Below are 13,885 nucleotides of genomic sequence, written 5' to 3'. Positions count from 1 at the left end.
AAGGCATTTAACATCAAATGTGTTATTTTTACAAAGTTATATTTAGTATTTTTAAAAATGTAAAAGAAAAAGTCCTCATTGCCTTCATTCACTTTAACTACTACAAAAAGAGAAAATAAACGAACATTCACACAAGTGCATGAATATATATATATATATATATATATATATATATATATATATATGTATACAGATGTCGTGTCTGAACCCACATACACACACCAAATCATTTTTTTTATTTATTTTATTTTAGACCTAACCGTCACACAAACATCAGGAAGTTACAGATAAAGCCAGGCTGATGAAAAGAGGAGTTCTTGGTGACGGTGATAAAGATTTACAAGATACTCTTCTGTAAGGTCATTACTGTAACTACATCACATCACAGAAACAACACAAAGCAGAAAGAGTTAAGTTTTTTAACGTTTATTTCTTTCACTATTTGATACACCAAGTGCTTCAAGAACAATGGTAACGATCACAAACATCATTTCAACACAGCAGTGACTGTTTCCCTGCGTCTCATCCCGTGGGTTTGGTCCGTTTTATGTTCGCGTCAATAGAAACCATGTCGTTTTCCCACGGGGCTGACTCAGGGAAACAGGAGGGGTGATGACACACTGGAATCACTAAATATTGACACCTTCACACAACTGAATACATTAATCGCTGACTGTGATTTAAAGCTAATGTTACACTTAGAACCGACGAGGTTGCAGGGTGTGATTAAAGTGTGGGAACAGAAAGGTTAAGCTCAATCATACGTTTGCATCGTGGTGTATATTTGTTTAGTTAAAACACAGTGACCTCTGACCTCTGCTGGAGCTACAGCTGTCTCAAAGTACAACAAACACTCAACATGAAAAGTCTTCACTGTCTCGTCCCTTTGGGAATGTTTGGATAATCGCTAATAATCGCTTGGTCCCACTGTCAGGGAGTGTTACTGCAGCAGTTTTTAAATAGAAGCACTTTAAGCACTTTATTCTGACAGAAGCCAAACACAGACACACACACACCTGCTCAGGAGTGGTTGACAGAAAACACTACATGTGAAGACCGGTGCGTGAACTGAATACTGACTGAGAGGAACTGCGTCGCAGAGGAACTGTGTTAGAAAACCAGTGTTTACTTTTATCCTAAATTGTCGCAAAACAACTGTTTGATTTAAAAAAACAAACAAAATAACAACTCTCCTGTTCCCTTAAGTATAGTAGTTTCACATTATGTTATTAAATACATATAGTTAAGATCATTTTAAGGACTCTGACGACTCTAAAGTACAGTAGACAGCACAGGCCTGTGATGTGTGAAGGCGCAGGGGAGAAAAGCAGAGCAAATATTCATTAGAACTAGTTCACATGTGTGTGTGGTACAGTGATGTTTAGTAGGCATGGTTAGCTACGTAGAGGGACTTTCCTGCGGAGCCGGCGCTTCCAGAAGACTCGTACTTGCCGAGCGCAGCCAGACTGTTTGCCTGGAGAGAGGAGAGAAAGTAAAGTGTCTTTCAGAACGCGGCATAGAGCAACAGTCACGTCCTGATGTACGTGGACGGGTTTTCGTCTGACCTGAGCACGTTTGAGGAACTCCTCGGTGCTGGCCTTCTCGTTGCTCAGCTCTCCTCTCCAGGCGTTGAGGGCAGAGGCCTGCAGAGCACGGCCATAGGAGAAGGTCAGGGCCCAGGGCCTGGGGAGCGAACAGTTGTTCATGGCATTAAGGTTCACACTGGCCTCCTCCTCTGACTGGCCACCAGACAAGAAGGTCACTCCTGAGGAGACAGAGAGTTCATGCATCATATCAAACACGCTATGGCTTTATTTTATAGCTCAATAAACAAGTCACTTTAAAATCTTTGGAAACCTGGAACAGCAGGAGGCACGGTGCGACGCAGGGCAGTGACAGTAGCCATGGCGATTTCCTCGCCGCTGTACTTGGTGGGGCAGGAGTGTCCAGGTGTGACCATGTTGGGTTTGAGCAGTGTCCCCTCCAGGTACACGTGGTGGTCTGACAGGGACTTGTACACTGCAGCGAGGACCTACACACACACACACACACTGACAGTTACAAGACTGTGGATATGTAGTAACATAAAGACTTAATGACACTGTGTTGCTCTTTAAATTACCTTCTCAGTGACGTACTGGCAACGTTTCAGGTCATGGTCTCCATCAGGAAGGATCTCAGGCTCCACAATAGGAACAATACCATTCTAGGAGACAGAAGAAAATACATTTACATTATTATTATTATTACTATGATAATAATAATAATAATAATAATAATAATAATAACAACAATAATGATAACATCAGCTTTGAACTTGAACTTGTCAGCAGTTTACAGACGCTAAACATAAGCCTGCAGCCTCATCTGAGTCCAAGCTTCATTAGTATTACAATAATAACATTAGAATGATTATATTTAAAAAACTATAAGCGACCTGCTGGCAGATGCTAGCATATCGTGCCAGGACGTTGGCGTTCTCCAGGATAGCGAGCTCAGACGGAGTGGTGTCGCTGATCTTCAGCACCGAGCGCCACTTGGCGAAGTCTGCGCCGTCCTTCTTGTACTGAGCACAGCGCTCAGACAGCCCGTCGAGACCTACGGTCATCAACAGAGCAGAGGATCTGTTCAAACCCACGGCAACAAGGAGTTTGTGATGTTAGTGAGAGCGTGACTAAAGCGGCCGACTGTACCCTGAGTCGTGGTCTCTCCATTTGTTCCAGCAAGAGGGACAACACCTTTGTCCACCTGTGGACACAGAGACAGAGGCTGTGAATGTGAATTCACTCAGGATTTTAAGATTAAGCTTGAAACCAAATCCTCGTCTGATACAACGTCCCTGAACTTAAAGCACTTTCACTGTGTTATCCTGATCTGCTCGTCTTCTGTGTGTCTGTCTAAACAAGCTGACAGTGGGTCTGTGTTTCCCTTTACACAACATTTCTTGTTTTACCTGCTGAACACACACAAGCACTGCCTGTAACCGTAAACACTGAGCTGAAGAATAACATCGACAAAACAGACGAGGGTCCATTCAAAGCTCAGGCAAACACCTGAGGAGAGGAGGCGACACTAAGTCATCATCTCTGCATCGTTCCTTCACCTTGATGCCGACGACAATGCCGCGGTCTTTGATGAGCTTGGCGAAGGGAACGCCGTCGTCTGTGTTCTGGTAAAGAGTTTCGTGGAAGAAGATCACGCCTCCGATGCAGCTGTCCATGCTCTGGTCGGCCGTGAAGAGCAGCTGACGGTAGCGACGCCTGTTCTCCTCTGTGTTCTCCACCCCGATGGGGTTCAGACGCTTGGCCATGCTGCCTGTAAACGGCACAATCACGCCATTGAATCACAGGCACGACACATAACTGCAGTTACATCTTCAATCATTTTGATTATATTGAAATTTCAATTATTGTGCAACAGCAGCTTTTAGTAATCCTGTGAACAGGTTGACCAGAGTTCAGTCAGTGGGTTTAGGGTTAGTGTAAATTTCACACACCGGTGGACTCATCGGCGGCGAGGATGCCCTTTCCAGGAGCGACTATCCTCTGAGCGATGTCCTGCAGCTCCTTCTTCTGCTCAGGAGTCAGTGCGGGATACTGGTGAGTCATGGTGGCTGGAGGAGGAACGGAGACAAAGTCACGCAGGTCACACTGTCACCCACAACATGGCAACCTCACTGCACAACACTGACTGATATCTGGAGGTGGGGTGGCTCAGTGGTTAAGACCGATGCCGTGTGTGCAAAAGACTTCATGGTCGCTAGTTCAACTCCACCCCCGGCAGGTTGTACTCAATTCCCTTGTAAGTTGCTTTGGATAAAAGCGTCTGCTAAATGAAATGACATGTCATGTAATATCTTTATTTCAAACGAAAGTGCCATTAAAATCTGTGAGACATTGGAGACATTCACCATCTCCCTTTCTGTACTTTTCAAAGATGTATCTTTTGTACATTTTTTAAATGGCGTTATATCCATACTTTGTTTAATAATTCCGTCAAGACCATTTTTAAAGTGGTTTTAAGTGTAGTTTGCCTCTAAAGTTATAACATTGCGACCTCACTGCACACGGAGCTGAGGCGTGAGAAAAACCAGTGACTGATAGAAATAACTATCATACAGACAATAAATAAAATGTGGAAATACTGACTTCACCACTGAGACCATTTGGCGGCAGGAGCAGCCACCACCCTGTCACGCTTTGAACCAAAGCCTATTCCGTTGTTCAGTCTGCCGTAAATAAGCAGTTATGTAACCTCCCCTCCGCCCTCTGAGCCGCAGAGAACAGAGAGCGAGGGATTACGTAACGGCGCTCCTGTGTACTCTGCTGCTGCTCGTCCTCATTACAGATGCAGGGCTGGATTTTTCTCTCCTCAGCAACACTCGGGTCCTCTGCAGTCGTCCACTAACGTCATTAAATCACTTCCAGTCGTCCCAGTGTGGCTGAGCTCCATCCTCTGATCAGTGCAGCGTCACAGACACTCTGTGCTCCATTACTGGCTCAGCTATCATAATAATAATAATAACAATAATAATAATAATAATAATATTAATAATGACTCAGTATAGTGAATATATGAATTTATTGATCACATATGCTGTGGTACTGCAGGAGACAAATCCTGTACCCTCCGTGTTAATCCTCCGCTTAAGATAGATGAGATAACCTCAGCCTGAGGAGCACGTACACATGCATGCACACGCACACACACTCAGTGAAGAAAGTGTGTAGATGCCACAGCAACTGTGGACAGCTTCATTCTACATACAAGTGAAATGACTTCATTTAGTCTAATGTGTCTCTTAATCTCTCCCACACTCGATGTGCTTCACTAACCCCAGGCTCAGCAAACACACGACTCAGGTTTGAGTTTCTGCTGAGAAAAGGTCGCAAAATAATCTGCAAGGTGAAGTCTAATCTGTACTGAGACAAACAATGTCCTGTTTTATGTTTGACACACGAGCAGCAACACACTGTGAAAACATGAACTATTCATTCAGTCATTTGGTGGGAAAATAACATGAAACATTAAAATAATCCACCACAGATTTAGAAAACCAGACCAGAATGATAATATTCTTAGCTGATGTAATATTATAATATATTAACAGGCGGCTGTTTGGTTTCTTTGTTTATGTCACTGCTGTAAAATAAGACGTGACCTTTGTAAAGAAACTCATTTTAATGGCTTTTATTCTATTCTTATTATCTAAAGATTTTTACTTCGACGTATATAAGCGTTCAAACACAGTTAGAGTTTGGTTTGTTTTCTCTGAGAAGAAACTAATATAATATAATATTTTCCTCTTTACTGTTTTAATACGTCTCTGTGAAACTGATCTGATTCAGGTCCTAACTCCACACACGTGACTCACTCTGTCAGGTGGAGCTTACACTGTCGTCTGCAGTGACTGATTGGTTTAATGCTGGGAATTTAAAGCGCTCAGTGCTGCGTGTGTTTGTAAATGTACTGAAAACACTCCCAAACTGTGGTGTCATTCAGAAGCAGCTTAAATATAATACTGTGATTATTCAACACCAGCCAAACGCAGCCAGCAGTGATCGACAGAGACCAAAGATACATACAAATGTAGAATGAACAGCAGCAGACAGAGACTCACAACCTCAGTGACTGTAAGCTGACAGGAAGAATGGAATCTTTTCTGGTTGCCAGGTTTGGATCAGTGTCACCACCAGTTTACCCACACGTCTCTGTTCCCTCTCTGTAATGTTGTGTGAGCTACATGAGCTGAGATGAGACGCCGTGTGTCTGCTGCTGTGTTTTCATAACAGACGGCGCTGACGCTCAGGAAAATTCTACTCTGTCGTCAGGAGCAGGAGCAGGGGCAGGGGCAGGAGCAGGGGCAGGAGCAGGGCAGGAGCAGGGGCAGGAGCAGGGGCAGGAGCAGGGTGACGTCACAGCCGTCTGCACTGCAGGTCACAGTGGGGGACACTCCTGACAGCACCACAGACAGTTGGTGGTGCTATTCTCTCTAATTGTTCCTTTGCATTATGTTATCATGGTTACAATGAGAGAAATAACCAATAATAATTAACACTGTAAATATGTACACATATTATGATGTGCGTGTATAAAACAGCATTTTCACCGTTTGACTCAAAAAGTAAACTGATTAGGATTAGAATTTCTGCTGAGGGAGATTATGACCTGAGGAAGATATGAGGAGATCTCCAGCTGATATTCTGTCTCTCTCATCTTTTTTTCCCTCATTAATCATATTTGTACATATTACTGTTTTTCATTACAATGAGACAAGATACACAGAATGTCACTAATGTTATTAAATAACATTAGTGACATTCAACAATAACAATAACTGTTGAATGTTCAGTGCAGAGAGAGAGAGAGAGAGAGACAGAGAGAGAGAGCGAGAGAGAGAGAGAGAGGTCTACGTGCTTCAGCACAGGTCCTCCTCCTCCTCCTCCTCCATCTTTCCTCCGTCTCCGCATCAATAACCGCAGTACATTAACACGTAAATACACAAATAACTCATTTAAAATGGAGGCTGTCTTGTATCGTGTGTGTGTGTGTGTGTGTGTGTGTGTTGTTAGCAGCCACAGGTTCACCCCTGAAGGTCACGCTCTTCTCGCGCTCTTGCTGTTGCGTAACTCGATGATGATGATGATGATGATGATGAATGCGCACATGTAAATGTATAAAATGTTGACACAGTGTCAGAAGTGTAGAGACGACGCCATTTTGTGCTGCAGTTAATAAGAAGAGTAACGCAGTCAGCGATGAGGGTGAGGTTTCAGGTGATCATCTTCTTCTTCATCACCATCATCATCATCATCATCATCTTTACCATCGTTACCTTCATCTTCATCTACACATGATCAACATTACAGCTGTACGTGTGTGTTACCTGCGCGTGTCTGTGGTCTGTCTGACGGCTGTGAGCAGGATGCGGGACAGTCTCCTCTCCTCTGTGTCACTGCTGCAACGCAACGTGACCCTTTAGAAGAGCCTCCCCGTGGGGGCGTGGCTAACGTCATTGCGTCACGTACAGACGTAGAAAATGGCTCCACGGCATGACTGTGCAACTTTTGAGTTTGGCTGTGGTGAAGGACAAAACTTCGCCGAAATATCAACAGTTTATTATCTGTTTTCATCGATATCCTTGCTATTATTACATGAAGTCATTATTAAAGTAATAAAGTAGTCAAACAGTCGTCATGCTAATGAAGCCTCTGTGTGTTTTTACTATGTATTTAATCTACAATATAAGTCATTTTGACTAAAGGGCCAGAGTGTAGTAACATGTAGGCAGGTTAAGTGGCCGAAAAGGAATATACTAGCCATAAACCTGAGTGTATAATCATTTAAAATTCATACTAAGAATGAGACGTCTGTGCCTTCTACCTGTGTGAGGCGGGGCCTCCCTTCATGGAGGCGTGGCCATGCTAAAGAGATTGACTTGTCGTTCTCTGAAGGTGAGGGAAGAGTCATGAATACACTGAACACACTGAACCTGTGAGTTACGATGATTTTCTTCAGTATGTCACTGACTGACAATGATCACAAACTCATTAAATCACTGTACAGTAAGAGTTTAATATTACATTTGTGTCATATTACAAAAATACACTGTAACATATATCACATCAAATATCATTCTACATTTCCATATAAACTCTGTATAGAGGAATTTATAAATCAATAAACATTTTTCAGTACCACACACACTTGAGGCATTCTGGGTAAACACCAGGGCATGATGCACAAACTCATAACATCATCTAATAATCAGGTAAGTGCATGTTTCCATGAAAATATGAACATCTGTGACACAGACATGGAATCAAAACATGAGAGGATCAATACAACGGTCCTGAGTCATTGTTGTAAATGATAAAGTAGCAGAAACATCTTCATCATGAATGATTATTTTTACAGAAGTAAATGTATGACAGCATGAATAATGCACAGAGGAGGGAGTTTTATTCATATCAACACAAAAGTGCTTTTATGATCATGCAACATGAAAACAAACGTAGCTGCTGCTCTGTAGACGGGGTTTGATCACGTGACTTATTCACTACATTTAACTTAACTTTAAAAAAGGAAAAGAGAGACACGTGGTGCACTGTGGAGTCATTAATGCTGCTGTGCATTATGAAAAGTGAAAAAGAAACAATAGTAAAACAAGACGGTGCTCAGTGAATCACACAAACAGAGGGGGGGGAAGTTGATCATTCCTCTTCTTTACTGATCAGCTATTTTGACACGTTAATTAAGACATTTTACATGGTGCACCACACCAGTAAGTGAGGGTGAGAGTTCCACAACACACGTCAAACAAACACTTCTCTGCGTGAACCGTTCTCCTGAGCAGACTGCGGTGGGACCGTTGGGCCAGGCAGCAACGTGTCCGTGTGAGTCTGAGTCTGGGCGTCCAGCTGAGTGTCAGGTGCAGCCACAGGGCTGAGGAGCGAGTCGTAGTCGAAGCCTCTGAGAGGCTGCAGAGACAGAGTGAGGCCTCGGCGAGCTTTGGCAGCTCGGTCCGGTCTCTCTCTCAGCTCTACAATCACCTGCACACAGACCACGAGAAACAGCACAAATCTGACTCATGCTCCAGAGAATGTCCATCACCACAGGGACTGCACCACTTACCTCCACAGGATGGCGCTGCAGCAGAGCAAAGTCAAACGTCGTTCCATGGAAGAAGGTTTGTCGCTTGAAGCGGTCGAGGGTCCTGAGGCGGCGAGTGGGAGTTTTGCACAAAAGCTGCAAAGACAAACACGTGAAAGTCACAGTCTGACATTCAACGTGACAAACGTGAACCCAGTCATTAAAGTTACCTCAGTTACAAGCAAGGCAAACTGTGGGCTGAAGCTCAGCGGCATTTCATACGGAAAACTCCTGACTCTCCTCAGCATACTGCAGTGGTCTGCTTCTGCAGGCACAGGGAACTGAGGAGAAGGAACCATTTCATTTTACATGTGAAAAAACAACAACCTAAAATATCCCTGAGAATGAGAAAAATGACGCCAGGGAACAAATATCTAATGCAATATCCCCCCGGCCTTCCTTTCACAGCATCATTTAAGCTCAGATGTGCAGGAATTCTATCATCATCAGCAAATAATGCAAGTCACCAGGAGCCCACAGGAAAGGAGCTCACCTTTCCAGTAACCAATGAGAAAAGCAGAATTCCCAGCGACCACCAATCAGCTGCGTGGTTGTAGGGTCCACCGCTCAGGACCTCTGGTGCTGCAGACACGGATACAACAGCTGCTGTTGTTGTTGTTGTTGTTGTGTGTTCATGCTGCACAGGTTTATTTATTCATGTATTCACCCATATACTGGATTGTTCCACAGATGGTGAAGGCTCGTCCTCCTCTCTCCAGGCGACGGGACAAACCAAAGTCAGCCAAGCGCAGGTGACCTGGAAGAGACCATTCACCTCACATCATAACCAGCACGAGACAAAGAGAGGACGCTGCTCTCTGCCGGGAACTCGTCTCTACTCACCGTCGTCCGTCAGCAGAATGTTCTCCATCTACAGACAAGAAGGTTAAAGAAGACAAATTCACTCATCTGTGGAGAAATGAACAATCGGCCAAATCTTCCACTGTATCATACATTTATATAGAACTATACTTCAATATGTAGGTTTTTAACTGGTTAAACATAAATGTGTGACATATTACATGATTAATGATTTATAATGTATAAAGTATTCAAATGTTGCTGTTTTATTGACATACCTTCACGTCTCTGTGAATGATCCCAAAGTCGTGCAGGAAGCCTTCAAGAAAGTTCAAAAGTCAGTGAACACAATTCACATCAAAGATCCAGGAACTCTCCTCACTGACGTCATTAAACTTACAAACAATTCATTCATTTTGTTTAAAAGGTTGATTCTGAGAAAAGAAAACACAGTGACAGAGATGAAGATGTTTCTGTGCATCTGTGTGGTGTGTTAGTTATTAATAACTGTCATGCAGATGAACACCAGCTCTTATATAAATGTATGTGAGGCTGAAGCGTTTGTGCATCCTCACCGAGTGCAGACGCCAACTCTGCTGCAAACACTCGCACCGTGTCCTCGGTGAACTGACCGATCATCTGCCAGTACGTGTACAGGTCACCTGTGCTGCAGTAATCGCACACTGAGGGAGGAGACACACACACAGTTAACACATGTCACCGTCATGAGTGCTGCGAGGGTGAGAGAAGGTCTGAAAGCCAGGACTTCAGGAGTGCACATAAATCTATCTTCTTCTACAAAGAGTGTGTGTTTTCACTCATCTATGAAGCAGAAGTGTGTGGGATAACGGTCCCTCCAGGATTTGAGTATAACACAGTTAAAGGTTCAGGTTCATGTCAAGCAGGGCTGTGCATTCACATGTGTTCTCGTTGCTCCACAGCTGCTCCCGGGGCTAACACACACACTCTGTTCACAGGGGGAGGGGATGGAAGCCATCGAAACTGGGTCACAACACTTTCTGAGTCAGTGACTGAGTTAAGAAAATAAAATGAAAATAGAAAAATGCTCTGGAGGAAAAGAGAGAAACAAAGACAGTGATCGTCTGAGGTTTGTGTTTCCAGGTACAAGCAAAAATAAAAGGGAACACAGAAGGAAGCTGGTTGTATTTGGTTCATCGTGTTCTCAGGTGTTGGGATGGGGATTGTGGGAAGAACCTAGACATGACTACCAGGGGAGTGAGGGGGGGGTTTGGGCGGTGGTAACTGACTGACTCACTAATGTAGAGGTGACGCTGGGTCTGCCAACAGTCCTGAAGGTCATGGACAAACGGGTGACGGACCTGACGCTGCGGGCAAAAGTCACGAGTCAACCCTGAAAATCCATATTTCTCCTCTGACGTGAAGTGTCTGATAACTGATGTGTGACTTCATTCTAACACACGCTTCATTTATCGTGAGGATCAACACATTCTCTCAAAGTCCAGACAATAACTAAGAGAATATTATAATAATAATAATACCAGCACACAGAAATTCATGCTTTTTATACCTGAATATCTGAGGGTTTGTGAGTATTTGAGAACATAGAAGAGTGCGTGAAGGGCGATGTTTGTATTTCTGTCATAAAACCACCTCTAAAATGTATAAATCACTTCTTCACAGCTTTCAGGTTCAAAGGTCTGTGAGGAAAAAGTGAGTCTTTCTAAAAAGAATCATCAGAATTCTCTTTATTCCTAACAGAAGCCACTTACCTGCACTATCACTTCCTCTTTGGACTGCTCTAAGACCCCGAGTCTCAGAATCTCTGACTTGGGTATGACCTGTTGACAACAAACACACTGAGATGAAACACGACAGGACTTCAATAAGTGTGTGTGCGTGTTTAAGTCCTCAAAGTCCTGATTATTTATTTAAAATAACAAACAGAAACAGATTTAAACTGAAACTCACTTTAACTGCATATGTTTTCTGTTCAGCTCTGTCCTTTACTTTCAGGATGGGTCCAAATGAACCTTTGGCGATGTAGCCCAACACCTGACGGAATGAAAAACACAGGTCGTATATCATCCTGTCTTTATCAGGCCTGGTGTTTCCTGTCAGGACTGAGATGTACCTGGAAGTGTTCTTGTCGAGGCACAGTTCTGTGGGGGAACTCGGGCAGAAACATACTAATGAAGCCTGGCAGCGTCCACTCTGCCCTCAGCTTGTCTGGACCGACTCCGGCCAGCCTCAGCACGTGCTCCGGGACGTCAGGAGACTTTCCCCGCAGCATTCGCTGCCGGTTCAAACGCAGGGCAGGCGGTGCCAGGCGACAGAGGCCTGCTGGGATCGACAGACCCACGCTGGAGAGGAAACCTCGCCATCCATCGTTTTCCTGTGCATCAGTGGACGTCTGAGTGGCAGCCAGAGAGAATATTCAGTGACATATGAATTTCCACAGTTATTTTATTTTTGTCACTATTCGGCTAATGAAATATCACCTTAGTCTTGTTGTTCTTTAATATTTCGACATAGAAATGTTCCATATTTCATCTCTGTCACAAAACGACAGCAGACACTGTTCATGAACAGAGCTCGTGATGCAAAGACAAATATAATAATAACTAAACTTATCAGAGCTGGCATGATGACAACAATGTGCTCTTACTTGACCTTCTGTGAGTTCATTGCACAAAAACTTGTGAGCCAACAGAGGTGGTTTAGTTTATCACACATGCTTTATAATAGACACTTTAATCTAAGCATTGCTTCACATTCACACACTGAGGACGTGATGAATGTAAACACAGCTGATCTCACACTAAACACAACTGTGGGTTAGAGTTAGGGTTCATATGACGGATATTTCCCCCCAGCACTGGCCGAGCAGCTCACTGCATATTTCATTGTCAGTTTTACGTACAAAAAGAGTTCGGTTAAATATATTTTCTCAGAAAAGTTGATAAATGCACCAAAACTTTAGTTTCGTTTTTGAATTCCTGCTTTACTACTTTAATATTTAGTTTATATTATAAATTGTTTTCATTTAAAATTTATAAGTCCCGATGTGAGACACAGAACTGCTGTGAAATGTTGTTGTTGCTGTTAGAAATGTTAGTATTAATAAACTGCTATTAAAAAGAGGTAAACATACATAATTCAGCATCCCATAATGACCAGCGGTCGCCCTGATTTCTAAACCTTTGCACTGACTGTAGAATAACCTCTAATATAAACTACAAAGGGTTTACATTAGCGGGAAAAAACAAACATAAAACCCATCCCTAAACATCTACATCACTGTTCTGCTCTCATTAGTGACTGAACAAGGAAAACAAAGATGGAGGAGTCTTTATCGACCTCTCTGTCTCCCTGAGGTCATGTGCTGCACAACCGTGCACAATGTTATTATCATCAAATATGGACTCAAATATGGATGAAAGACTTTAATCAGTCAGTGCCGGCACCACAGCGTTGAAAATGTCCCACGTCCACATTTCTACATGAGCAGGAATCATTAAAATAACTAACCAACTAACTAACTCACTCACTAACTCACTCACTAACTACCCCCTTTTCCCACAGAGGACTTCACTTTAATGGTAGAAACATGGTGGGGGAAAATGGCCGCCGTCTCCATTAAAGACCCTGAACCTGAGGTTTATACAAAAACACTACGTTAATGTTAAAGCTTTACTTATAAAAAGCCTCCTAAATGTCACAGACTGCGCCTTTAAAATGAAAACAACAACATCGTGACACAATTTAGTTTAAGGAAGGACATTTTTTGTTTTTAATTGTATGTCTTTTGTCTTCATTTCCGGTCCACATTCTGTGAAGCGCTGTCAACACCGGAAATGTGACGATATTGTCTTTCAAAATAAAGGCCTTTAAAAAACAATCAAGTAGCTTTCTTTGGAGCAGTAAAGAGAAGCAGAGTTCGTGAATAACACAAATATAATCCTTTTAAGTTTGATAATACTTTAAAGTTGTATAAACGCTGCTGAATCAAAGTCACTCAGGTGCCGTTGTTGTTGCTACCTGCCGAACATCGCCATGGAAACAAGGAAACCATCCCATAATGCGTCACCTGAGCAACCAGCAGTGTCGCGAACTCACCGTGGTGTTTTTCGTGGCGTGGGCTCCCATCATCACCATCATCACCGTGACACAAAATCACCACTTTACACACATTGTGCTGCGCGTGCACTCGCTCCCTCTCGCTGTGGTGCGCGTCCTCGTTGCCGCAGAATCTTCACGGTCACGCGCACACCGATTTAAGACGTGTATAAAATAAAAAAATCTACATGAGATCAAATTATGAACCTGAGAATGCTGGGAATAATCTGGCCACATAAAAAAAACAAGTTAATCCCGAGTGCAGGTGGTGACGTCAACGAAAATCCGCCCCCATCGTTTGCAGCCAATGAGGAAGCAACGCGGTGGAGTCCAG

The 13,885-nt window shown here is 43.3% G+C and overlaps 2 protein-coding genes across 2 annotated transcripts; both read right to left on the bottom strand.

Moving 5' to 3' along the window:
* Window positions 1–410: 410 nt before the first annotated feature.
* On the bottom strand, window positions 411–6,969 carry aldocb (aldolase C, fructose-bisphosphate, b). The gene is made up of 9 exons (XM_044042526.1): window positions 6,887–6,969; window positions 3,497–3,613; window positions 3,104–3,315; window positions 2,694–2,748; window positions 2,438–2,598; window positions 2,123–2,206; window positions 1,858–2,032; window positions 1,566–1,765; window positions 411–1,474 (listed from the first exon to the last, which is right to left on the bottom strand). Exons 2-9 carry the CDS (start codon window positions 3,606–3,608, stop codon window positions 1,382–1,384), a joined length of 1,092 nt encoding a protein of 363 aa, XP_043898461.1. The 5' UTR covers window positions 3,609–3,613; window positions 6,887–6,969; the 3' UTR covers window positions 411–1,381.
* A 586-nt stretch (window positions 6,970–7,555) lies between these two features.
* On the bottom strand, window positions 7,556–13,829 carry rskrb (ribosomal protein S6 kinase related b). Its single transcript, XM_044041208.1, has 13 exons — window positions 13,552–13,829; window positions 11,567–11,845; window positions 11,404–11,487; window positions 11,205–11,273; window positions 10,730–10,799; window positions 10,029–10,136; window positions 9,732–9,772; window positions 9,496–9,523; window positions 9,320–9,409; window positions 9,146–9,234; window positions 8,823–8,933; window positions 8,635–8,748; window positions 7,556–8,552 (listed from the first exon to the last, which is right to left on the bottom strand). Exons 1-13 carry the CDS (start codon window positions 13,591–13,593, stop codon window positions 8,316–8,318), a joined length of 1,362 nt encoding a protein of 453 aa, XP_043897143.1. The 5' UTR covers window positions 13,594–13,829; the 3' UTR covers window positions 7,556–8,315.
* Window positions 13,830–13,885: the final 56 nt, after the last annotated feature.

Source organism: Solea senegalensis, linkage group LG13, assembly GCF_019176455.1.
Source record: "Solea senegalensis isolate Sse05_10M linkage group LG13, IFAPA_SoseM_1, whole genome shotgun sequence".
Taxonomy (NCBI): domain Eukaryota; kingdom Metazoa; phylum Chordata; class Actinopteri; order Pleuronectiformes; family Soleidae; genus Solea; species Solea senegalensis.
The sequence above is the reverse complement of the archived record's forward strand: the minus strand, read 5'-3'. Positions and strand labels throughout refer to the sequence as shown.